The sequence below is a fragment of the Rhinolophus sinicus genome, chromosome 3, assembly GCF_057876585.1.
Source record: "Rhinolophus sinicus isolate RSI-liver-muscle chromosome 3, RSI-T2T, whole genome shotgun sequence".
NCBI classification, from domain to species: Eukaryota; Metazoa; Chordata; class Mammalia; order Chiroptera; family Rhinolophidae; genus Rhinolophus; species Rhinolophus sinicus.
In genome coordinates, this window is record NC_142503.1 from 44,068,465 (window position 1) to 44,096,005 (window position 27,541).

General features: G+C 39.4%; 1 protein-coding gene across 3 annotated transcripts in view; it reads left to right on the forward strand.

Moving 5' to 3' along the window:
• PIK3R1 (phosphoinositide-3-kinase regulatory subunit 1) overlaps positions 1-27,541 on the forward strand; it is an 86,543-nt gene that overhangs the window by 31,199 nt on the left and 27,803 nt on the right. For 2 of the 3 annotated variants that reach the window (XM_019746039.3, XM_019746040.3), the window contains 2 exons: positions 25,988-26,080; positions 26,479-26,553. In XM_019746039.3, the coding sequence (XP_019601598.2) occupies positions 25,988-26,080; positions 26,479-26,553 (168 nt within the window). Of the gene's footprint in view, positions 1-21,665; positions 22,200-25,987; positions 26,081-26,478; positions 26,554-27,541 lie in introns of those variants that run through there. The other variant, XM_019746042.3, reaches the window with a different exon arrangement.

Sequence of the window (27,541 nt, forward strand, 5' to 3'; positions counted from 1 at the left end):
AGAATTTTCTGTCCAACTGAAGTGGGACGGGCTGGATGACATTGGCCTTTCATGCGACCTGATGCCAGGGTTTCTTTTTTCCAGATCATGAGCAATATACAGAGACCACTGCCCTGAGCGACAGAATCTCCCCAGAGTCATTGAACATCCTTAAGTTGCATTTAATAATAATAATAATAAAAAATCATTGTTTTTTGTTGCAAAGTCTCAAGTGGTTACAAACTGGGAAAATATTATTTTTAATAATTATTTCCCCAATACTTGGATGAATACATACATTCAATTATTATGAATACTTGTATTTAAATATAAAACGCCAGTGTAGCAATTTTTTATTGTTAATACTGTATCATCTTAAATCCTCCCCTTTGTGTCCCCAATAACTAAACAACCTTCAAATCTTGAGACAATTGAAATTTACATACATTAGTGTTTCATGTGTATGTATTGGTATATACCCTAACAAACTTAGAAATAAAGCCACCACTGTTCCTATGTTCAGAATATTAAGCTTTTTAATGTTAGATACTTCCCAAATAATCAGTTGATACCCTTTGTTGGCAGTGCATATTTGGTTAGCTAATTTGGCAAAGTTTATTTAAGCACCCCTCCTCAGTTGGGAACTAAGCACTCTAACAGCTAAAGAAAGAGGTGGTACAAGGGACATTGGGAGAATCATGTTGTTTGCTTTAATTTTTACACAGTACACCTATATATGCGTAGAAAATATACAAACTCTTATAAAGCAACATATTGGTGAAATTAAATGAATAGGCACAATAAAAGCAAAAACCAAACAGAAGAGTGGCTGGAGTTGAGGTCGTAATAAATCAAAGAATGTTTTCTGAAGGAGGTAAAACATTTATATTTTCCAGCAGATTCTATGGATGTCAGCAGTAGGCTTATACCCTGTCTTGCTGTATAGTTTGAAGGGCTGAGATGGAGAGGAGCTAGCTTTGTGAACATTGTCAAGGAATTTAAGACATGAGCATTTTATGTAGGAAAGTTGAAATGCATTGTTATAATCAGTCTGTGTAATTTCCTTCTGTAAAGACCTGCCCATTTACCAGTAATGATACCTTCTTTCTCTTCTATTTTTGTCCCTTCCTTTAGGAAAAGGAATATATGCTTACTCATTATTTAAAACCTGTAGTCATTTTCCTGTTCCAGTTGGTTATGTTCTTACCATTAAAAAAGAGTAGAATTAGGTACACGTGAAACTTTCACCCCTCTTAAATATCTGCTTTTTTCAACTATCCAAGTTTTACCCCTTTTTAAATTCTACTCTTTGAACCATCGAGTCTGTCTGGTGTTCTCTTTCCTTGGTCGTTTTGTAGTGTATTTCCGTAAAAGCAGATGTAGGGGGCTTTTTACATGCTGCTCAGACAAATTACCTACCCTGGGACCAAGTGGTCCTGTCCCAGATTCCAGTACTTAGCACATGACTGAACCAGGTAAATTCAAGTTCATTTTTAAAGAGCATCGTTTGGGCATTTGGACTTTGAAACGTAATTGTTTCTCCCAGTGAAATAGGTTAGTTCAACAGGGCCTTCTAAGAATTCTGCTACCCCAAGAATCCCTGTTACTGTGCTACTACAATAATGATTTAACCTCCCATAAAGCTGCATTTTAATAGGTGTTTATAGTCATTGCTTACCAGGCATTTCAAGTACTCCTTGAATGGAAACTGCTGGGGAAAAAGTTAACCCATACTTTCTCAATCAGGCCACCGTTTGAACTGTCCGCATAGAGGGCAATTGATAGACTATGTGGTGAGTAAATGAATAAATGGATGAATCCCCATCTCATGCCAGCGACCTTCTGTTGTTCCCCTAGAGAACTGGAGGTGATTTCCTGGGCACTCCTGTTTACAGTCATTTATTTAGTGCTTACTGGTGCCATGTGCTGGGCTGCGTGCTGGGGTCACCATAATGAGTACGGCATTATTCATTAGTAGTGGAGGGAAGCAGAGAGCGTGGGCAGCAGTGTTCCTGACACACGGGAGGAGGCACCTTCCTTCACCCTTACCACCCGCCCTCTTGCCTCACTGCCCTTGCTTCCCTCTAGGGTCTAGGTTGCTGGGGTGTAGTGCCCCCTCCAGAGCAGGACGATGGAGTGGTACGGTACCTCCCACAGGGTCTGGGATCTCAGTGTCAGGCCCCAGCACTGGGGGGTGAATGGGGGGGTCAAGGCAGTGGGAACCCAGGTATTGGTATTGCCAGACCTCTGTCCCCTGCACCCCGCCCCCCTTGTATTGCTCCCTGCTCTGTCCCCTGCACCACCACCCCCCTTGTATTGCTCCCTGCTCTGTCACCATGCTTGCCTCTGACATTTGCAAAGCGGGAGGATTGGATTATTCCCCCTGGTCTTGACATAGATATAGAAATTAACCTTAAAGGAGTTAGGTTTCCTTGTTTATTTACCAAAGTTTCTATTACCCATATTGCCACTCATACGTGCCCAGTCACAGCCATTACCAATGAAGTTATTCAAAATAACTTCAGTGAAATAGATCTTGGTGGTCTAATCTGGGGACCTAACCACCTTTTATAACATTTCTGGAGGGAAATGTGTTCCTAGTTTTGCACAACCAATTTACAGATGAGCTTTGGAAACACAATCCGTGTGTAAGTTGGACACTTCCTGTATTGACATTCAGCCATTCTAGGAGGCCCCAGCTTTGTTAGTCCTTGTATGTCCCCAGCCTGATACCTCTAAAAGCAGGGCTGCTGGGGGATTTTGAATGGACTCCCCTGGAGTGCTTGAAATTGGTTAGGCAATTTCAAAACCTACTTACCAGTGCCACTGAACTACAGGAAATCTAATTCATATCCTAAAAGGTCCTTTTAAGTCAAGAGTGGATGTGTTTACTTTTTGCGCATGTACTAAAATTGTCGCTCCAACAACTTGTTGCCTTGAGACTCCCCAAGGGAGAAGGGAAGTAAGAGAAATAATTACTTTCCTGACACAATAACCAACTTTAAAGGTACTAAAGTTGGTTAGCTTCAGAACCTATCAGCATACAGTGGGTTATTGCTGTTGCTTTCAGATATGGATCCCATTTAAATTAAGGATTTTTTTTTTTTTTTTTAGATATGGAGATTCTTTAAGGTAGTGAGTGGTACAGTGGTTCTGTTGGCTAACATTGCCTTTGTCACCATGGAAGTTAAAATTCCTGAATTCTAGATTCAATTTTAAAATATTCTAGAATGCTGGATTTAATAACATGTGCTGGAAATGTACTTGTGATAAAACCTTTGCAGCACGTCTCTGGTGGCCTTACTACGCATGAGATCACTCAAGTTCTCGGTTCAGAAGATGAAAGGTGTAAACAGTGTTTCTGAGTTGGTTTTTCAGTGTATCCTGTTAAAAAGGAAAAAAAAGTAATTTTTAAAATGAATACGTCTGTATGAGCCCTAATGGCCCTCCAGGCTTTTCCCTCTCTGGCAGAACTAAGGGGGCTGGACATATGTTAGCTGTTGACTAATAGGAAGTGCACAAAATGGTGCTTAAGTTAGTCTGCAGGTTGGGATTGGGATGTGCTGAAAAAGGGGGGTTCCTGTAGACCTAGATCCATCAGCCACTGATTTCTGATGGGAGACCCAGCTGCAAACAGTAGGAAGCTTTCCTATGGTCTAGAATTACAAATCCTATTCTTTCTTGCAAATCTTCCAGACTTTTCATTAGTCCATTTTTCAGACTTTGCACATTTTAAGCAGTCTTTCTGTGTCACAGAGGAAAGCACACAGTTGACAGCACCGTGAGAGAGGAAGAAAGAAGCAAACTGTGTCTTCCAAGGAGGAACCCAGATTGGAGTTCTGCATGGTCCCTGCCTGGCTGGGGGTTGGTGGAGTCTTGGCTGTATGCAGAAGGAATGGCTGATCTTGGAGATGCTCTGCTTGGATCATGAATTTGGGCTTGGAAAGCATTGCCTCCAGTTCACCAGCAGGAACAAGGCAGAATTCACGTTTAGGCGTCTTAAGACCTTCATGTTTGCCAGGTGTTTGAGCCTCCCTCAACAGCTCCCCCGCTGAACTGGAGTGCTATGACTTGTCCCACAGTGAGTCCAGCAGAGGAAAAAAGGTTGGCCCCTTGCATCTCTTAGCTGCTGTTTAGACAAAGACCTAGGCCATCCCAGGCCCCTCTTGGCACTCTGTCCCCACCCCAAGGATCAGCAGAGGTACAGGCCCACTTTCAGGCCCATTGGAGGAGTTTGTGCCTGATGATGGGCAAGCACCTACATGTGTCTTTCATTATTGGGTTGCCTGAGGAGACGCTGGGTAAGTTGGCAGAGAGACTTATTGAAAGCAAAGCTTGTCACTGGTGAGATTACTGATTTCACCAAAAAAAAAAAAAAAGAGAAAGAAATGCCAAGGGAGAGGGAGGGGGGTGTGTAGCATTTAAAAGTGTGGTGAAACCATCAAGTTAACAAGAAAAAGTAGAATAAAATGTGGTTTCAATTTGTTGTACTGGTCTTGGGATGATAGTGTTTTAATAGTAAACGTAGGGTGCGTGTGTGTGTGTGTGTGTGTGTGTGTGTGTGTGTGTGTGTCCTGAATTTCAGAATCCTAGAAGTTACTTAGAAGTTTTAATTTGTTTCAGTCCCCAGTTCCATACTCTGATAGTAAAGTAGTATTTTTCATGGGACTTGCTGATGATCAGAACAAAGGTTTGCAATTCTTAGGCCAGAGTCCCCAACATTTTTTGTAGAGTGAAGATATTTATTTCCTGAAGCCTTGAGTTATTAGGGCAGAGCTTGCAGGGAGTGTGGAATGACCCATCTGACACTCTAAGCCACTTACCTATGTGACAACCCACTGCCATCCAGTGGCAGCTGCCTATACAGCACGGTGGCCGTCAAATCTGCCTTGTTCTGCCTTCCCTCCCGGAGCTTCCTCTTTTCTGCTGTTCCTAGTTTGGTTATTCTTTTGTTTTGGTTTGGTTTGTTTGTGTTTCCAGGTAATACCTGACACAGTATTTGATGGGGGAAATTGGATGTCTGGCTTAAGTAATTCAGATGAGTGTGAATTTATTTTTACCTTGTCTCTTTCTCCTAGCAGCACTAATTATTAGTATTGCTACATTGCATTTTTTTCTCCCCAAATTAATAATGATATGCATACTATTTTTCTTGAATGTTTTTGTTTCTTTGGCTTGTTTCCATTGAAGAACTAATGCTTGGTGGCATTTTTGATTGCTATAGTTTTAATTTAAAGTGGGTCTTCACTTATATCTTTGTGATTATGCATTGAACTGTGGTTTCCCAGTTTCCAGTCTGTTTCATGACACTTATCCTACATTTCAGACAAGGATTTATGTGTCCCATAGGATTCTAGCTGGACTTGGAGAAAGAGCCAACTAGCAAATGGAATTACTCTGTCTTGTGAAAGGTTCCAGCCTTTTAAAACTAGACTTGGAGAAATAGAAAACAAATATTCTTGGGAAGAAACTGGGTTAGAACTTGGCTAGAAATATTAGGAAAGGAAAGAACATTTCCTCTGGCCTCAGGAGCACATTCAATGGGAAATATTACTGTTTTCAAAAGAGCTAAACTTAAATTTATCTTTGGGTCATTTATTTGACTTGAAAATAAATGAATCTAGTCCTTACTTTACAAAAAGTTCAGAAATGATAGTCCAGTAAGTTAGGCAAGATGCTCCCAACATTAGCTATTAACCAAAAACAGCTGGGACTTATAGAGGTGTTTGCAAATATCTACCATGAACTGAGGGATTGGCAAAATGTGGTACAAGTTAGTTCCAGCTGCACACATTTGCCTGATTAGAGTTCTTTATGGTAAATGAAGCATGCTTCATACATATTTTGGTGTAGTCATATTCTCTCAGCACTTGACTTAAGCAGGTGGCAAGTTTATTTAGTCAGAGGAATGACTGAAAACAATGAACTATAAACCCATCTATATCAATTCCAAGAAAGAGCTATTAAATGTCTTCCTTTTATTTTCCCATGAATCCCATTTTTTGTTTTTGTATTTTTATAACCGTTCCAGAATCTTGAGTGATTTTTAAATGTTTGCCATTTGGCCTTAAATGGGGCAAGTCAATGGGAGCCTGCCCCCCGGAATGTTACGTAAGTCAGTTGACCAGTGTTTGAGCAAACTTTGGATGATTGCGCTGCAAACTCCCTATGCTGCTGGCACTGTCAGCAGATAGAAAACTAGCCGAGGGGAGAGTTGTTCTGAGAAAAGAATGATTCTGCATCCTAAATCTACATGCAAGTTGTTTAGATATTTCGTCATTTTTTCTTCTCTTATCCTCTCTCCTCTTCAATTAGGCTGGAAAATTGCAAGTTTACGAAAAGAATTTCAAGTAGGATTTTAGATTTGAAAAGGACCACAGAAATCATTCAGTCCAACTTGCCAAAAAAAAAAAAAAAAAAATCCGAAGAGGATGAATGATGTAGTATTGGGACACTGGAATCTCTTTACAAAGCAGAAGTCAGCTTAAGCCATTTTCATCTTAGACCTCTATCCAAAAGGGTATTTTTACAAAGACTTCAAGTGAAGTCTTCAATTAAAAAAAAAAAAGACCTATGTCAGGTATTCTGAGTAGAGAGTTATGTTTCTGGAACATTGGTTTAGTATTTAAGTCATTTCTACCTTGGAGCTGACCCCAGTGGACTGATAAGTGTTGGTGTCGCTCACTGTTTGTAACTTACTTTTTCCAATTTTAATGTGATTTAAGGTAACACCCTTGGAAGTGCTTAGCAATGGTTCATACACATAATCATGTTTCTTTTAGGTCTTAAAACTTTATATAATACAGGGGAGTAGATTGCATAAGTACAATCTTGCTTTTTTTCTCAACAAGGCAAATGAAGCAGTATCTTAAATTAAATCAGGGTTTCCTGAGGTTCTGGAATCTTATTCCTAAATTTTCCACTGGGTAACCTCCAAATCCTTCTCTTGTATTTGTCCCCGTTTGACACGAGTCAGGCCTCGATTTGTACTGTGAGTGGACGCGATGCTGCTGGGAGGCTGTACTTGCTGGGGAGAGAAATCTTTCAAGGGAAATAAATCTGGAATGGCCTGCAACGTTAGTCACTGGTTGCTCCAGAAGCTTTTTAGAGCTTAACCTCTGAGATTTCTAAATGGATGATGAAATTTAACAGCATCTAGTTTTCTAAAAATTACCGAAGGAGAGTTGTTTCAGCCCCTGATTTGCAAAGTACTCACTTTTTAGTCCTCTTGACATTTTTGTCAGATAAAGGTGTTTCTGTGCCACAGATAATGGAAGGAATAACCCACTCTCTCTGTAAAGGGAAGTTAGTGTTGCACAGAACAAATGGTGAATCCAGGGCTTTTCCTGAGTCTTGGAGGTATTCCTTCTTGACCGAGCTGCCTGCGCGGAACGTCTTTATCTGGGCCAGCCTTCATCATCTCCAGCAGTGGGTTGAACAAATGCCACTTGTCAGCTACTTCTTCGTGACCCTTATGACCTAGTGTTAATTTGAAGCCATGCTCTGTGAAATAGTCCTTGGTGTAAATGAGTTAGTGATTTTATAAAGATAAAGGGGGTTGGGGAAACTGCTTCAGCTTGCTTTAAATGAGCTGTAGCTTCATTTTGACTCTCAACCTCACTACTTTCATGGTAGTGTATTCCTTTAGGATCCCAACCTGATGTGTTCCCACTGCTTTTCTTATAACTTAACTTGGGAGGGAATCAGAGGGCAAAAGTGAAACATACTACCACAGTAAACAGCTATTCCCTCTCTAGTACTGGTATCTGTTGTCATTAATCACATTTGTAATGGAGAGATTACAATACACACATTTATGAATGTTCTTATGTTATTTGGAACATTACTGATGCTCTGAAATTCCCAAGAAGTAGTGATTGTTTAGGATTTTGGTCTGCACGACATTTCACGTTAAAATGCTGATAACATCTTCAAAAAACCACAGACATGGGCTTTGCAGCCTTGGTAACTGAGTGCCTTTGTGGCTTGGTTTTATTATTTTTCCTGAAGTACCCGCTTACAAGTATGGGGCACTGAATTCATAGGGGCGTATTCACAGAAATCTTTAAAACCAACTATCTATTTATGCAAAATAGCACATCGTTCAAAGCCACTTTAATTACCCCAACTGGATGTTTTACTGTTCTTTGATGAAAACAGCCTGAACTTATTTACTAAACCAGTGCTTTTCTCTTTAACTGCCCCCCCTCTCTCAGTCTGAGGACTCAAAAAAAAAAAAAAGTGTGAAAACATTCTGTAGTCTTGTAAGTGCTATAGAAATTTAAGGTATTATTGTTACACTTCTTAATTTTACTGTTGTGGTCAGAAGTTATTGTTGTTGAAGCATTTGCAGTGAGCATGATTGGGTGTCCTAAGTGGTTATCTGGTCTCAGCTTTTCAAAATCCATCACTGACCAGAGTGTTTTATTGATCTTATTTACATCCATTTTAGTGATTCATTCATAGCAAAGCACTAAAGAGTCATACATGTGCGTATGGGTTTTAAGAGCTTATGCCTGGAATACTACAGTTAGAAGAATTTGGCTGGAGACCCTATTAAAATCAGCCATATCCATCTGATGTGATAACTCAGGAAGCCTTCTTGGTCATTTCCATTTCAGTGTGACTGCTGATCAGCCCCTCCCCGAAGAGACCGGCTTTTGAGTGGGGGGAGACCACAGAGACCAGGAGATGTTGAGCAGTCTTATGGATCAGGGAGGAGGGTTAGCAAGAGAGTGGGATCATGGAGGAAGGAAAATATTGCCAAGTTGGGAAAAAGATTTGGGAAAGGAAGACAGAGATACTCAGCACAAGCGTCCTGTTTTTCAGTTTGCCAGGGCCTTTCTTTCCCTGTTGAAGAAGGCCAGGGTGTTCACCTAGCCTGTTACAGCTCGGTGACCTGCCAAGTGGGGGGCAGTGACGCATTAGCACTTGTCCTGTGGTAGAAAGTGTCCTCCTCAGGGTGTGGCCAACCAAAGAGAGGCAGACATGCTTTGTGCAGTCTCCTGAGCCACTACTGTGATACGTAGCACCAGGAGTGTAGGCTCCTTCATGGTCCACAGTCTGAGGTGGGGGCACCACAAGAGGTGGGAGGGAGCTGCATGGCCCAGCCCGGCTCAGCTCACTTCCATACCTTATTATTTTTCCACTTCAACATTTTGAATTAGAGGAGCAAGTAAAGGGATTCATAACTCAATGAAAGGGAGCTGGATGGAGGCGCCATCTTCGTCAAGAGCAACGAAGTTTTCTCTACCCACAAGTTGCACGTCCTGTCTACCACAGAGCCCGCTGCAATGCAGACGGAGCCATGGAGGAGTAACCTCTATTAACACAGAGCTGACCTTTAGTAATTAACGTTGGCCTGTTCATGCCTTTGCCTTACTGGCTGTTGAAAGACCCTAAAAGGGAGTAATATAGTCATGACAGTCAGTTAGGATGGGAAAATGGGTGTACTGCACTGTGAAGTTATTCCGTTCTGCTCATACTTTTTCTTGTGTCCTGCAAAATGGTGTTCTTCCTTTGTTCAAACAACTTTTGCAGAGCAGATTAACATTTTCAGGCACTGTATCTGGCATTTGCTATCTGGATTTGTTTGATTGTTTTTTGTGTTTGTTTTTTTCCCCTAACACCACGTCTTTTTACTGTTCATCAGTGATCTCTGAATTATTCCTGCACCATCTTCAAGTGCTGGGTAAGGAAAGGACTGTTACTTATGGGGTTAAAATCTCGGTGATACATTATTTCAGGGTTTATATTCAGTATTATTAGCAGAAATATATAACAATTGTTCAATTATTTTCAAACAGCAAGTTCAATTCATAATATTAGTCCTAGAGCATTTGAAAGGATCTTAGAAATGATAACCGGATCCATATAGCCTATGTCTAAGAAAACTGAAGTCCAGAAAGATTCAACTTACAGGAGTCCAACCAGCTTCCTTGTATCAGGCATCTGTGCAGCACAGGGGCCGTGATTAACGCTCCTGCTCTAGGTCCCTGCTCTGGAGACACTTACCACCCGGTGGGAAAGAAGCAGAGGTGTCATTTGAACCCAGATCAAACTAATTCTAAAGTGTTCTTTCATTTACATTAAGTAAACTACCTAAAGTCTCTTAATGAAGCATCTCAAATGGGTCATAGACGTAAGTTTCATCTTCAAAATGTCTTTTTTGACCACGAGTTCTTAAACATTTGGGGAGAAATGGAGCCCTTCAGAAATGCATTCAGTCAGTAGATCCTCACTGATCACATCCTCTGTGTCCTGGTGCGATGAGTTTGGGACAGATTCCATGAGTAACCTCCCAGAGCTTCACCTTCTCTTGGCAATCTTGAGCCCCTTTCTTGAAATGTTGGTTTACATCTGAATTTAATCTTTGTTAGCTGTCTAAGGCAGACGGTGGACACAATTTTACAGACCGCACACTTCCTCCTGAGAGCCAGTTTCCTGGGTAGCATAATAAAGTAGCACGTGATACCAAGGTTTGACCTGCATAGCCAAGCCCTAAAACCATGAAAATTGACACCTTGAAAGCCTTGTTAACTTGATAAATTCTCTTTGTCAGCTATCTCATGAAGGTAGGCTCTTTTAAACCTCTCCTTAGAAATTCAGGCACAGAGACCCTCACTGCCTTCAGACTCAGAGGCCTTTCCCCAGAAAGAACCCAGAGGTCTGAGGCTTACTCACTGCAAATCTCTGTTCTTTTCTTGTTGCCTTTCCTAAAATAATTTTTGATTCCGGACCTTTCAACGGTGTATAATGTTATCGTATAATCTGAGTTGGGAATTGCTTGCCACTTCCAGTTTCCGCCAATAAAACATATTGTTACATTTGGAGAAAACAATAGCTACTTGACTTTTTAAAGGAAAGAGCTTCTCTTCTGGGTCCAAACTAGAAGCAGATATTGGAGCTGTGAAACATTTTTTTTTTTTTTCCTTAGAAGTGTCGATTAGGAACTTGGTTTTAAGCTTCATGTTCCTTGTATGTACTTGGAAAGAGTCAAGTTTTAGGAGTCTAAGCAAGTAGCATGGGCACCTGCTGCAAGGGAGATGGCATGGGACAGCACAAGGTGTCACTTGAGTTGCTCCACCCTCGTCCACAGCCTCATTTCATGCTGGCTTTTGTAGCCCAGGGTGCACTTAATATTGTTACCAACACAGTTGAGAAATAGTTTCCAAGTTTTTATAAGAAAGGATTCATTAAATTGCTTGTTTTGGAAAGAGGGATGTGTTAGAGACTTTGAATTTGAAGATGGGCTATAAAAATATAGACCATTGGACCATCTTATCGGGAAGAATAAGAGCTCCCTAAGGCGCCTGTCTCTGCCTCCAATACTAGGTACATATTTCTACCTCCACCCCTTTTATTTTAACCTCTGTTCATTTATCTTGTAGCCAATATCAGACATGTTAATGATCACTAATTTTATAAATGAAATTATTGCAGCTCATACTGTCAAGATGTGAACCTAAGCAGACCTTAGATTTTCTGGCTTAATAGCCGGACGGTGGCCTATCGCTGATATATGGGACCTTCTGTCATCTGCAGTCAGCAGATTGTCTCTAGCAGGAGGTACACAGACACATTTAATGCTCATTTTAAGAGTAGCCAGTAGCCGACAGCCAGCAGATGAAACACTTACAGCAATCACTGTATTTCTGAAGAACCAACTAATAGGTTTGCCTAATGTCCTCACCTCACGCTGGGCGTTGTGACAGACACCAGGGTACCTGCTTCCTGGTATTCTTAGTGTATAACAAACACTGCAGGTGCCCCAGTTCCCAGTCCACCCAGACTAAATGCCTTTACAGTGGTGTTAAGCTGTTTTTACTCGTTACACGCTGAGAGTAAAAACCACAAAACTCCTATTTGACCTTCTTGGGGCATAAGGAATATGGATCTTTGTATATCTTTTTAGTTTTGATTTCAAAGCTAACACATTCTCCAGAGAACCAAATTCACACTGAGAAAAACTAAAGCCTGTCTTCTAGAGCTGTGCTGCCCAATACAGGATCCACCAGCCACATAGCAGTCACATCGAGTCATTGAAATGTGGCTGGTCTGAATTGAGACTTGCTATGAGTGTAGAAGAACAATGTAAAATATCTCATTCATAACATTTATATTAGTTATATGCTGAAATGATAATAGTTTTTATACATAGAATTGTATAAAAGATTTCATTTTCAGCTGTTTATTTTTTTTTTCTGTTAATGTGGTTGCTAGAAAATTTTAAATTATTTACGTATATGGCTTATATTTGGACCCCATCGTTACAGAGTACTAGAAGTCGTTCTCTGGATTTCTGGTATAAATTCTACTTGGTGCTGTTTTGTATATTCTGTTGGATTTCTTTTCATGTTTTTCTGTGTCTTTTCTTCCAAAGTGCATGATCAAAATGCAAGATAGGACATGGAAACAATTGGTCTCATATTGTGATTTTCAAGGATGCAGAGGGTTGTCACCATGAGTGGGATGTTGTCTCATTTAGTGGGTATAGATCGGATATGCTCAACATCCTATAGAATATCATACAATTTAAAAAATACTATATGTAGGAAAATGGGCCAATCAGGGAGTGGCTTTCTAGACCTCCCTGCTTTCCAGGTCTGTTCTTTAACTAGAGAACTCTTGTCTTTCTAACTTTGTTACTGGCTCTTGGCAGTGCCGTGCCAGTTTCCAGAGTAGTGCACTGGGCTATACCAAGAAAAGGTACAGTCTCTAAGGAAACCATATGCCCTAAGGGAACTCAATGAGATGACAATTAGTAGGTAAGGATCCCTTGGAAGGGAGATGCCTTTGTGTCTTCTAAACCAGATAACCTCTGTCACTTAAATCCTGGCTCTGACTGGTACAACTCTGTGAGCCTAGACAAATCATTAACCTCTCAGACTCAGTTTTCCCCTCTGTAAAATGGGGATGATGATAGAACCTTCCTAATAATGAGAATTTCAGTAAAGCAACTTAGCACAGTACCTGGCACATATTAAGTGCATCATAAATGTTTGCCATCATGATTAGCATCTTAGTAACGAGAGCCTCAAATACGTATTAAGGGCAGTCTGGCATATTATTTCTGATCTTGTGTGCTTTGGGACTCTTTCCTACCACCACATTTTTTGAGAATGTATTATTTTCCGAATGACTGAATGCCAAGTTCCCTCGGAGGAAATGGATAAACTAACAATGATCTAGGGTCTGGGGAACAGAGCCTTCCAGTAAAGCCCTTTTCCTGTCTTACCATGGATGCCTGTACTCACTGTGTCAATCATGAACAGATTCTGCACCGACCCATTCTCTTGTCTCTTAGAGCCCAGTGTATGTTGGTCAGAAATCTCAAAATGTTAAAAGGGATTGCATTTACAAGCAACTGAATTAAAAAAACTCAGAAGAGGGAGAACAGGAGGAAGAACTACCCATAGGAGCAATCAAAGGTGAAGTGGAAAGAGCAGGGCCCAGATTCAGACAGACGTGGGCTGTGATATCTGATGCCAGACACCAGTCAAGTGGTCCTGCTGTAGTCACCTGACCTTTCAGTCTTTCCCACATGCAGAATGAGACCAGTGTCGTTCACAAAGCTGTTATCATGACTCAAGGAAATAACCTAAGTGACTAGAGCAGTATCTAAGCCAGTGACTGTCCCCCCTTCCCCTCCCTCCCTCCTTCGCCACCTCTTTGGCCTGACTTTTATGTTGCTCTCAGTTTCATGATCTCTACACCCCCACCTTCCCAAATCATGATACACAGAAACTTAAAGTTAGTCTCTGATCAGTAGTAGTCTTGACTTTGAAATACATTTAAGAATATGTAGTTAGTTGTCTTCCATTAGATTTACATACAGAAATTGGAGAGGTGTTGTAGTCCTTTTGAATTTGTTCCTCCTGACAGAGTGAAAATTTTTATCTCACTCAAAAACACTACTGCACAAAAGCTTTCCCACCCTGTTAGAAATTATAGGTTAAACTAGCCCAATCAAATAGAATCAAATTTTGTCATTTTTAATTTATTTAATGTAATTAACTTAACCCTCGCCCCCCTGCCCCCCAATATTTGAAGTGATCTTTTGCTTGGTACCAGCTCCAGTCATTCCCCAGGTGCCTTCTTGTGATTTTTACCAGATTTGCAATCACATAGTGGCAACAGAGAAAATAAGAGTTATTTTTAAAGTAACTCATGATAAAATGTAATTCAGTAATTTTGTATTAGCCATGTGATCTCCTTGACTTTTATCTTCCAGTCATAGAATTTAAGAACTAGAAATTATTGTATAACGTATTAGCTCAACCCTACCATGTCGCTGATATGGAAATGAAGGCCCAGAGATATTAAATGTTTTCCCCAAAGTTTCCCCAACCTGTTATTGACAGAGAGGGGTCTAGAACTCGTGTCCTCACCTGTTGTCTTTTTTATTTTTTCTACTACTGCACAGTGGCTTTTCAATTGCGTTTCATATGGTTTAGGAACAATTATGCATATGTAAGGAGTTTTTTGTGTGTGTTTTTTAACAGAAGTCACAGAAAGGATGCAATATGTTATAAACTGCCTTCTACTTTGTCCAATAGGTTACATTAAATGGCCCCCAAAAGTATTTTATGGACTAAAAATGAATAATCTGTGCCTTCTACAGAATAATGCAAAAAGTGACCAACAGAGGGAAACCTGATATAGCCTTTTGAATTAATTTTCTTAACTTCTAGCCCCTTTTAAAAAATTACCCAAGCTTCTATTGAAGCCAGCAAACATCTGTTGTTTTATTTATAGCCACAATTTCTAAGAAGCATATTCTATAGCAGATGAAAAAGAAGTTGACAGCTCATAATTCATAAAGTTACTGAGGCCTAATCTGATAGAACACAATGTACAAAACTCCCTCCCATGGTTCAGGCCCTATCACTTCCCTTTCAACTGAAGGCAGAAGTGGTGCAACGGAGAAGTGGGGCATAGGTTGTTACGCTTGTTCAGAAAGGGGCGACCTTCAGTGTGCTGTACACTGAAGCTGAAGTAGGATAATATTATATGTCAACTGTAAGAAAGAGCATCGCATAGGGAATATAGTCGATGGTATTGTAACAGCTATGTGTGATGTCCGAGGGGTAGTAGCTTGGGGGAAGGGGTTTTTACTTTGTAAGGGCTGTAAATGTCTAACTAATATGTTGCTTTGTACACCTGAAACTAATAAAAACATCTTTTAAAAAGAAAAAAAGGGGCAACTTTGGGATGAGAATGCATAAAGGAATAGCCTGCAGTGATCAGTGACTGCTTTCACCTCTGGGTTGCCCACCAGCCTGAGTCACTAGGTCCTTCATCAACATCATGGTTATTTTCATTACAGGAAACCAACATTTTCCTTATCATTCCCACTTTTTGCTGGGAAGGTTTAGTCCTGCGCTATATGCAAATTGTTACCAATGTATTTTCTATCAAGAATCTCGAGTGTTGATTAAAATGACTGATTGAGTAGTTCCATATCTGGGTCCAGCTTAATTTTTGACTTCACTCCTTTACTTTCACCAGTTAGCTCTAGTTTATTTGACGTAGCCACCTTTTCCCTACTGACTTCTAAGCAATTATGAAACATACCCAGGTCTCAGATGTCACCTATCTGTATTTTTTTTAGCTTATTTCTGAGGATCTTTTTGTGAATATGGGCAGTCTTGTTTCGGTAGTCAATATATGTATTTTATATTTTGATTCTGGTTTATCTGTACAGCCTCTTGTATTTTACAGTTTTGGTGTTTTTTTAAGCGTAGGTTGGTCTGGCACAAAGAAGTCTCTGTAACATAGTGCTCTTTATTACCCTGCGCTTTTTTGAGAATTTAATATGATCCAACTGCTGTCCAGCTTGACCCATCTAAAAAAATTTCTATCCTTAAAAAGAAAATCATAACCAGAATAAGTCCATGAATCTCTTTAGCTGAGAAGTGAATAGTTCCTTGCTCATTTCACTGACAGAGTATATTACGAGATATGAGAATTTATTAATCTGCCAGAATTAATCACATTTGTCTGAGGTAGTAAAAGTATATTGCTTCATTTTTTTAAAAACTGATTCCTCACGCAATTGTTTAGGGTTGTGTTTACTATCTCAAAATTGCACCCTTACTGTGTATGGATAGCTTAGTTTTATATCAGTGATTTAAAAATAATTTTTTTTTAATTGAAACATAGCTGACTAAATACTGTCTTATTTTCTGTGTTAACTGATAAGGAACTTGCTATTCGTTATTTTCTGGCCTCTTGTCTTTTTTTCCTTTATGTTCTGTTTCAACCCAGTCCCACAGACAGTTCATCTTTCTCTTCTCTCCTTCTCTAATCAGGAGCACGTTAACTCCTTTCATATACTCATTAAGCATATCTTATTAGGATTTCATTTTGGAACCTTTGAAATGTAAGTTACAAAATATATGTATTTGTAAATTATTTGCTGGGCCCTTTCTCCACCCAGTGATTAACCAGAATAGTACATTCATACCTTGCTGAAAGTGATAAGTTAACCAGCTATATTTAGCTGAATAAAACCCATTACATCCTTGGGGAAGAATGTGCTTAGTTTAGCCTTATGAGAAAATATTTAATAAATGCTGTCCTGAAAATATTTAGCCTGGCTGAGCAGACTGGCAAGAGTTCAATCCTGATAAAGCAGAGGTGATGGCGAGAAAATGGCCCGCCAGTCCAAGCTCAAGTTGAACAAACACACCTCCTGTCACTAAGGGTTGTAACTGTGGGTGTCTCCTGTTGCCAAGTGCTTTTCCATTCGTATCCTGCAAAGACTTTTCAACCTCTTCTCATGGCTTTGTAACCACCAGCATGGTGTCATGCGGTGTATCTGCATGCAACCGAGATTCCGAGTGGTTACAGCTGGCTTTGAAATGATCAGTTTTTTAAAATCCTACCTTTACCACTTACTGCTGGTATGACTTTGGGCAACTTGCTTAACTTTTCTTAGCCTCGGTCTCCTCATCTGTAAAATGGGGACAATTTTAAGAACTCACAAGTTTGCACAGATTAAATGAGATAAAGCACACAAAGCAACGAGCACAGTTTCCAATACTACCATGTTTCCCTGAAAATAAGACCTAGCTGGACAATCAGCTCTAATGCGTCTTTTGGAGTAAAAATTAATGTAATATAATATAATATATTATTGTAAAATTAATTATTGTAAAAATTAATGTAATATATAATATATAATATATTAATATAATTAATATAAAATAATATAATATGATACCGGGTCCTATATTAATTTTTACTCCAAAAGACGCATTAGAGATGATTGTTCGGCTAGGACTTATTTTCGAGGAAATGGTGAGTGTTAAATACATAAGAACTACAAGTAGTACGTAGTAGTACTAATAGTAGTAGTAGTAGTAGTAATAATTTGTCAGATCAGCCTTTCCAATATTTCCTATTCCTCTCCTGTCCCCCAACTCCACCAAAATTTAAACAGCTGAGTCCTCTTGAATGTGGCTAGAAGTGGGAAAAGCTCTGATGTGGGCATCAGTAGAACTGGGTGCTAACTGAGCCTGAACTTACTGTGGGACCTTGGCAAGTGGTGACCCACGTCATCACCCTTTCCCCACCAATGTGCACAGATGCATAGAGCAGCCCAGCCTCTACCGCTAATCTCTCTTTGGATATCTAATTAGGTATCAGATCAGCTCTGATTAGGTTTTATAGCTAGACCCTCCGTGTCAGTCAGCGTCATCTGCCTGACACATGTTCAGACGTTGGGCTGCTGGGATCTGGTATAAGACCAGCCCATGAATGAAGCCCAAGGCATGGAAGCAACAAGTATGAAGGTTAATCATTAGGGTTCTGTCTCCGACCATGATCTGCCTTTTCTCTCTGTGGCTGGTGGGTTCACCCTTACTGCTCCAAGTGTGAGCCAAGGACCGGCAGCACGGGCGGCACCGGGGAGCATGTCAGATATGCAGAACCCTGAACCCCAGCCCGATCCGGTTATTAATACGCACATTAAAGTTTAGGAAGCACTGTCCTTGGGAATGTTCTGACACACAGAAGATGTTTACTAAATACCTACAGAATTGGTATTTGACATTGATGTTTTTTCTAGACTTAAAAGTTTCCTTCCTCTCTTGAGTGTAGTGTATTGATGTGTTAGGCATCTTAGGCTGCGATGACCAAAGTCCCGTAGACTGGGTGGCTTAAACAACAGAGATTTGTTTCTCACAGTTCAGGTGGCTGGAAGTCTGAAATCCAGGTGCCAGCAGGTTGGGTTCTGGCGAGGGCTCTTTCCTGGCTTGCAGACAGTTGCCTCTCTATGTTCTCACACAGCAGAGAAAAAGTAAGCTCTATGAAGTCTTTTCTTAAAAGGACTCTAATTTCATAATGGTGGCCCCACCCTCATGACCTCATCTCAACTTAATTACCTCCCAAAGTTCCCATCTCCAAATAATCATATTGGGAGTTGAGACTTCAACATACGGATTTGGGAAGGCAGGGGATACAATTCAGTCCATAGTGAATGATTTCTGCAACTTTGAAATGTATCCCAAAAAAAGTAAGATAGATTGATGGATAGATATGTAATAAAGCAGAGTCAAATGTTACTTGTAGAATCTAGGATGAAGATATATGGGCATTCACTGTACAGTTCTTTGAACTTTTCAGTAGTATGTTTAAAAATGTCAGAAAAAGTCCTACTCTCTCTGTAGTTATTAGAATGGAATCTGGTTTTCCTCTGATTTCCATCTAGGCCTTCTTAAAACTGCCTGTCCTGCCTTGCTGGACAAATTTGCTTCTTTGGCAGCTCCTTCCTCTCTGTACTTTCCCCTTGGTCAGCCGATGCCTAGCTTCTGCACAGTTAGGTTCCAGCCTAGATCAAAACGCTTGTTTTTGGTCTCTAGTTTCACCAGTAATATCTTTCTGTCTCCCTTACCTCTGCCCTCTCCTGATCGGAGGATCCTTTAATTGGGGCTTCTTAAGTTATGTTGGAAGACCCTGCTTTTATTATTTTTAAGCATTTATTTCATTGCATTTTATACATATGACGGTGAAGTCTATTCTTTGATATAAATGAGAGAGAAGTGAGTGAGCCTCCAACAGGTTCACCCTGAGACACACAGGGAGATAGCTGGCTCACCTGGAGCCCCTGCCTCCCTCTTGTTGTTAAAAGTGCTTTCATTGCTTTCTCTTTGCAATGTTAATTATCTGCATTTCAAAATATTTTGTAGTGAGGGAGAATTGTACTGTCTTGCTTATTTGGAGGGAACAAAGCTGATTAGCTTTACTTGCACACGCCAAAAAGTACTGTGGCTACTCGTGGGATCAAGCATCAAATATCTGTGTCACGTAACACCTTTATCACAGTTACCCTTTAAGTTAGGGAGACTTGGCAGGAAGTTTTTGGAAACTCATCACAGGCGTCTTTCCTTGACTGGGACTCACAGACTCTGGTGGAGAGAAAGAGATCCAACCTGAACTTAGGGACACCCCTATAGCTTTGTTACCTTGAACAAATGATTTAATTTCTCTAAGTCTCAGTTTCCTCACCTTTAAATTGGGGATAATAAGGACTATACGTCTTTGAACTGCTATGGAGAATAAAAGCATGTCTGTAAAATACTACTATTGGGGTGTGGCTCCTAATTGATGTTCAGTAATAATCATTCATTCACTTATTTGTTCAACAAATGGCCACGCACCCAATGTGTATGTATGCTTTTTCCTTCTTGCCTTCCCTTAGGGGACTCTTAGTGCCATTAGATATGAAATCTTGCTAAGCCAACAAACCAAAAGACCAACTTCCCTTACAAATCTTTAGCTTCCTAAATCCCAGGGACTCAACTAGTATAAACTATTTTCCTAATGGGGAGAGGGGAGAGTCCCTTTCTTTCCCATTTACTTCCTGCCCAGCATTTTAATTTGCTATGTATTGTAAATGATAATTTTTAAGTCCGACTCCAATTTAGATGATAAGAATCACAATTAATTGGGTTAGCCTGCCAAAGATTAAGTGGAATCTTGCGTTTCAGTTATCTCTTAATTCTAAGGCTTTAGCTGAAGCCATTCGTCAGAAGCAAAGCTGTAATGTCCGCTTATGATTAGGAAGATCTTAGCCTGCTGTTTGTTTCCTATACTAGTCTGTTGTCTAGAAATAAAACTAAATGGGCAGAGAATCTCAGATCCCCTTCATTTGTTTTTAAGCTGTAGAGCAGAAGAGGTAAGTGGGAGAAGATAAAGGTATTAAAGACTAATTAGTTTAGCGTATCAGAAAAGATTTGCAGACTTGTTTAAAATCTGTTGACAACTCTTTCAATTCCCTCTAACTAGTTATCTCTGGAAATAATGTAGTTATGGCTGAAGATTTAGTTTCACATCTACTCTTGTACTCCCATTTTCAGTTGTCCATATTTCTTTTTCTCCTTCCTCAAAAAAAAAAAAAGAAAAAGCCCTTGTTTCCACCAAGTTCAATATCATTCCAACTTAATTTTTCTTTTACATTTGGAAAATGGAAGTATAATAACTCAGAAAAATTAAAGATGATAGTCCTTTTGGAGAGAACTACAATATATTTTTTAAAACGTGGTATTTTAGATATGACTTCTGAAAAGATATTGTGTTTACATGTACAATGAAAGGCAGAATGAAGGTATCTTCTCTATCAAATATGCTTCCTGTTTGCCATCTTTAAAAAGTATTGAGAATTCTTTCTGTCTTAATAATAATAATTTCTGGGTCTTAAAATTTGCCATTACAATTGAGTATTAAATCTAACAATAATAATGAAAAAGTTTACACGAATAATTGTAAATTAATAATAGCTACCCATTTGTTTGTGCTTTCTACATATGGGGCACTATGCCTACCATGTTTATTTGTTGTATTAGGTTGGTGCAAAAGTAATTGCAGTTTAAAAGGTTAAAAATGAAAACAATTGCAAAAAACGCAATTACTTTTGCACCAGCCTAATATTAGTCCTTGAATCCTTATTACACTAACAATTCCCATTTTACAGATAGAGAAACTGGAGTTCAAGTTAATTAACATGCCCAAGGTTACACTTAGTAAGTGGCAAAACCAGGATTAAAATCCCAGTTTCTTTAGCTTTGAACCTGTGCTTTTAATAATTTCTCTACTGCTGATTAAACAGGTGTGCTCCAAAATTAAGGAACCCATAATTGTTTTTTTTTGCTGTATTAGTATTTTAGCTTCAGGTTTTTAGCCAGTATTATGGCTTGCCCGTAGAGCTTAAGAAGTTTAATCGTTCAGAGTATTAATCATTATAGGCATAAGGTATGAACACGCTTATAGGGTTTATTTAAGAATGTATTAGGATTTGTTAGATTCTTGCCCACTAGCGTATACATTTTTCATTTGAAACAATGAGACATTGTTTCAGACAGAAATAAAGTTTTGATTTAGCAACAGTGATTAGACAAACATCTTGATTTAATATTGACCCACACTTTGCATATACACTTGCTTTTCTGTGTATTTGTATTAGATTTTAAAAGGTAAGTGGCAGTGTTTCATATACTTCCAAACTGCTTCCATCAGTAATGAAATACTTGGCTTGCGCAGTCTCTGGAGTCCCAGAATTTCAGCTTAAACTTTCCATTCGTCCCTGCCAGGCACTAACTCTAAAATATCTTTTTTTATAGAGAACGCCTCCCAAAGGTGCAGCTGTGTGCTGGTTTCATCTTGCACTTTGTAGCGGTGTTGGCACCATTTAATGCAAGGAATGCCACTGTCTCCCACACACCGCTGGTGCCCAAGGACTGTTCAGGCCTGTCCATGTTAGTGGTTTGGGAAGGGCCTAAGTTTGGAGAGAAAGCTCTCTTCTGTTGCATGTGATTGGTTGTCACCAGGGCAAAGGGGGGAAAAATAGAACTAGTGGAAAAGGCAGAATGTGATTTGTCATCAACAGTTCTTTCTACAACCTGGGACACCTAGTTCATTGGCATTCTTGTCGATGCTGAGGACGGATTCCTCTTTTCTTACAAAACGATGCATATCTTGGCTTCACCACTTTTAGATCCTTCTGCTGTTCTTTTTCTTTTTCTTTTTCTTTTCTTTTTTTTCCTTTCTCACAATACTCATTTCGTCTGATGAAAATGATTCAGCTAAGTGCAAAACTAGTGCTGGATTGTAGTAGAGGAATCTACAAATTCACCCAGATTTTTAAGAGTGGGCGTGGCTCTCCATACTTAAATGCCGGCTACTGCAGGATTCACAATTAAAAAGCATTCCTCATTCAGGTATAAAAATATGTCTGGTATAAAAATTCAGCTATAAAAACCTGAAATGTAATGAGCATTTGTATGCAAACTTTATGAGGATCATGCTAATTTATGTTGTGTTTAATAGTCACCATATGTGATCTATATATTTTGTACATATGTGTTTTAGTTCCATTATGTTTTGGTTTATTGAACTGTATGATATGGGGTTTTATTATGACTTTTCAAAAAACTACTTGCAAAATTGGTATTTCCTAGCAATTGCCATTTCCTGTTGGAATTTCTTAAAATGGGATCTAATGGAAAAGTAAATATTGACCTTGGGTATTTAATAAAATTAAATAAATAGTTGATTTTAGGAGTGTTGAAATAATTAGTGTTTTGCTTTAGAAATACTTTTTAGACTTTTCATATTAATTGATCACGTTGCTGGAAGTAGAAGTGAACGTTAAATGCTGCTTGGGTAGGGCTACCACATTTCCTATGTTTAAATGTTTTAAAGGGGAAATGGATTGAATCACAGATACTATACTAGAGAATAGGAAATCTGTTCAGTGTTAATGTGCAGTGTTATTTTTTTTTTAAATTGTCTCTCTTTGTAAAATTTACCTCTTAAAACTCCCATTGCAAAACTTTGATCCGCTGTGGTGATTCATACATTTAGGTAATAAAGCTTTTTTCAAAATAAAATATTCAGTGGGAATTTTACTCAGTATATGATAAAAGGAATATCTGTATTCTGGTGTGCACTTTGAGAAATGTTCCAGATAACCTGATAGCTATCACAATGCTTTCCAGAAACTTCATGTAACACTTTAATGAGTGAAACCAGTGATATTTTGTAACTTAGGACACTGAAAGTAAACCACCATTTTTTTGCTAAAGAAATATTGAAAGGACTAAGGAAAGATTTTCTTTTTTTTTTTCCTTCTTCAAGTTGAAGTGAAGAAATAGAGAGATGGAACCCCTTTTAAATATAATATGTGCCAACCCAGTACTATAACAGCTGTTGGGTGAATATTCCAATCACAATGAGGTGACATCTTTAATTATCACTTAATTTAACTTTCATATTTGCCTGCAGAAATGATTATTTTGATAAGATTCTGGAAGGAGATAAACCTTTATTAAGTAATTCCATTTTCAGTTGCCAACTTTAAAGATTTTTTTTCTTATTTTAAAAACAAAATGTTTAATTTATGAGAGAAGGGAAGTGGAACTGGGTGTGTTAATTGGATGAGTGAGTGTTGGATGGATACTTGGATTCGTGTATTTACGATTTAACCTTCAGCTTTCTTCATCCTGGCATGTGCTAAGACCTGTAAGTTTGAGAGGGCTAAGAAGAGAATGGCAGTGAAGCCTGATTCATAACATTTCTCTACAGTTATGTTTTCCTTTTGTTACATATGCTGCTGATAGGATAGTAACTGCATTTTGTTCAGTGTAGAGGCATTTGGGGGGGATGATATTTTTGTGAGCTGATACTCTTGGAAGGCAAAGGGAAGTAGTTTATAGTTGATCAGAAAAAAAATGAAATAGTATGCTCTTTCATTTTATAGTTTTTTTAATTTTGTAATGCCTTTAATTAAAAAGAATATGAAACTTTCAAGACCTTTGTATCTTAAGTGCTTTTCAGATATACTCACATTTTAACATTTAGAGATTTGGTGCATGTCGTTGTTGGATTTTTTTCAGGGAGTTATCCGCATGAATTTGCTTATCATAACAGCATGTCCTATGACTTAGTACTAACCCAAAACAGACAACCAGCTCCATTCCTGGATATTTCAATTCCAGGGGTTTGTGGTAGTGCCTGGGACTGGTTTCCTAGCAATTTCCTTTCGCGATCCATAGGCTCAGGCAGGTAAAGGAAACACAGGACAGGTAAACTTCCCACGCAGCTCTCTTGCATAGTGACTGTCTAGAAATGGCATCTGTCCTGCCTTTATGAAATCCAGAATGTATCCCAGGGATGTTACCCAGGAGACTGAATCATAAACTTTGCTTGCCTAGGGTTCAGATGTCAGTTAACTATATGTCCAGATGCCCTGTCCTCAGGGATGGCTTTATAGTGGGGTCTCTAGCACAAAGTCAACTCGGGAATCTTTCATCTGCTGTTGACAAAATCTGCCCTAGCTCAGCCTCTAAGATTGTACTCTCCAACATTGTGGTCACTAGCCACCTATAGCTATTTCAATTTAATCAATAAAAATTTAAAAGTTCAATTAATCAAAGTAGCAACATTTCAAGTACTCGGAAGCGAATGTGGGTAGTCACTGCTTTATTGGATAGCACAGCTATTAGAGCATTTCCATCATCACAGAAAGTTCTGCTTGACAGTGCTGCTATAGGATTTTCTTCCATAATTTAGCTCTGCGCCATTTATCCTGGATAGCTGCAATGGCTAACAGAAATAGTAGGTGGCAAGGTCACATGTGTCTGTCTATCACAGGGCATATTGCAATCTGAAAGGGTCTTGAACCACAGGGTATAGGGTTTGTAAAATGATACAAGTTCATTAATTCTCTGAAGTAAAAATTTAATATAATTTTATTTTTGTATTGTAAATCTGTTGTTCTATGTGGACTCTTAGTATTAGAAAAACGGGCCTGTTAGAAATTTGCTTAATTTGATATACGGCTTATAATAGTCACATCACTAAAATCTCATTGAAACAAAATTATAAATATTTATCTTTCTTAGATTATATAAACTATTCATTGATAGGACTACACTATGGTGAACCTTAAGTGTTTAAAACATTATTAATTGATGGCTAATAAACAGGTTGCACATATAAGTATTTTCAAAAAAGAACTATCATTTACCTTTATTTTGCAGTTTGAGAAATTTGAGGTGAATATATTTAGCTCCCTCTTCTGGTACATTCTGAGGAAAAGTTTTTACTTAAAATGGTTTCATGTTTTTGGAGTGAGAATACAGTTATCAATGTAATGCTGAAGGACAGTATTTGTAAGTGTCATCCAATGAGATGTTTCTTCTTTTGTATCAGCAGAGTTGATAAAACATGTAGGTAGAGCATGGAAAACATTTTATGACAGGATCTCTTTCCCTAAGATACTAACGAACCAAAGTAAGCAAATAAAGGCTTTGACAACAGGCACACGAGGACTTAACTTGAGTGTCAAGTGCTCAGTGCTCGTGTGCATTGACTACCAGATCTGATCCTGGGCCCACCCCTGACATTTTTGGGGCTTGGGACAAGAGTACAAAAGAAGGCCCACATATTCTGTGTCTGAGTAATTCAAAGTTATAAATCACGTTAACAAACGATTGGATAAAATCTGTTCTATCCTCCTGCCTGAACAGTTATTTCTTCATAATGAGCAGGAGGCCAGATTTGAATTCAGATTTTTTGGGCTCTGAGTTCTGCCCCAGAACGTGGCTTTGCAGGGGCCTTGCACGTCCAGACTCCATTTCCCTGAGCCCCCGCCCACTCCTTGGACCAAAAGGGGCACCCCAACGGGCAGATCTGCCCTGGGGAGGATAGACAGGGGAAGAGGTATTGAGAGACCGCTGGGGCAAGGGGCTTGGGATTCTGGGTAATTATTCTGAGTGTGCCCTAGGACAGAAGAAGGCTATGTTCTCTTGGCCCCCAACACTCATCACGCTGTGGGAAGAGGCACAACTGGAGGAGGGCCAGAGAAGAGCCTCTCTTACTCAGGCCTGTGTTTGCTACTGCCAGACAGAACTGAAGTACTCTGCATTTACACTTCCTCCATTGTGATCTGATGCATTTGGTTACCGCAGATTAAACATAATTGGAGGGTTTTGTGTATTTGCAGCTTCGAGCCTTCCGGATCTTGCAGAGCAGTTTGCCCCTCCTGACATTGCTCCACCTCTTCTTATCAAGCTCGTGGAAGCCATTGAAAAGAAAGGTAATCTGATGGGTGCAGTGTTAAAATGTATTGTCTCTTCTTGGGCATTCATTAAATACATTTCTTCCTACGTGTGCTACACATGCACGCTCCTTGTTGCTGTATACTGGGGACATACCCTGGGTCTGATTTCTAACTCCATATTAACATGTACTTACTGTATGGAAACTATTAAATTCTCCATCATTTAATAAATTAAGTTGCTCCTTTGTGGCCAGATGATTTTGCCAAAATGATTGACATGCCAGATAAGATTAATAGTAGGAGTGGACTTCCAAGAATATTTGGTCCACATCTAGAATAGATACCGGATGGAAACTGGAAAGCCTTTCTGGCAGCAGGCTCACAGGTTCTCCAGAGAGCTGTGTTTTGCATACTCAGTCTGTTTTGTGTCCCAGGTCTGGAATGTTCAACTCTATACAGAACACAGAGCTCCAGCAACCCAGCAGAATTACGACAGCTTCTTGATTGTGGTGAGTGTCACGGAGATAGAAATACAAATGGGAAAGAGGTCTTATCTTTCTGTTTCAGGTAAAGCACCCAAAACTTGAACTTAACCATGCAATGTTCTAAGTTTGAAGGGAGCTCAGAAATCGGGCCCAGTTCCCTCTGCCCTATTATGGTAACAGTGCCAACCTTTGATGTTTGCCGCCTGAGTTGGGGTTTGTGTGCATGCCTGCTTGCAGACACGTTGGCCGGCACCATGGCCAGGAGCCTCTGCGTCCGGCCGGAATTACAGAGAAGAGAAGCAACCTCTTGGGATTTCTCTGGCTCTCCATGTCTTCCATCTTTCTCTGACCCTGCAGTTGGCTACATCTAATTCATCTGGATCAGTTTAAAAAATATTTATAAGGCTATGTCATTTAACAGTTGTCTCTTCTGAACTTTTCCCTTTTTCCCTTTCCCTCTCTTTTTCCTTTTCCTTTCCCTTTCCTTTCTTTCTGTCTTCCTTTTTCTTTGCTTTTTTTCATGTAATATTTACATTAAGTAACATTATGATACTGTTATATTCCATAGTGTGCTATATACCATGGTAAACGAACTCTCTGAGGGGAGAGGGTGAGAGCTTTGGTTTGTCAGATTTGCCCATTTCTGTGGTGTGAATATTCCCACCGTGGTGAATTTCAAGCTCCCAACACTGTCACTGAACTCTAACTTGGGCAGAATTGAACACAGTTGGCCCTTGTGAGTGGGTACAAGCAGCTGCAACACACCATCTGTCCCCTCCTTCCTTTGCCATACAGAATGAAACTGTACAAACATGAATAAATTTATTTATCATCAATCATTCTAGCAAGTCTTTTTCTATAGAACTTCTAGAAGCTCTCAGGTCCTTCATTCCCTTCTAACACTTTTGTTTTAGAAAATAATTTTCTGCCTCACATTTTTTAACTGCTGGATGTTTGAACCAAAAAGAGTGAACCCTAGTTTGGAAGACGCTCTTTCAGATATATAGTTATG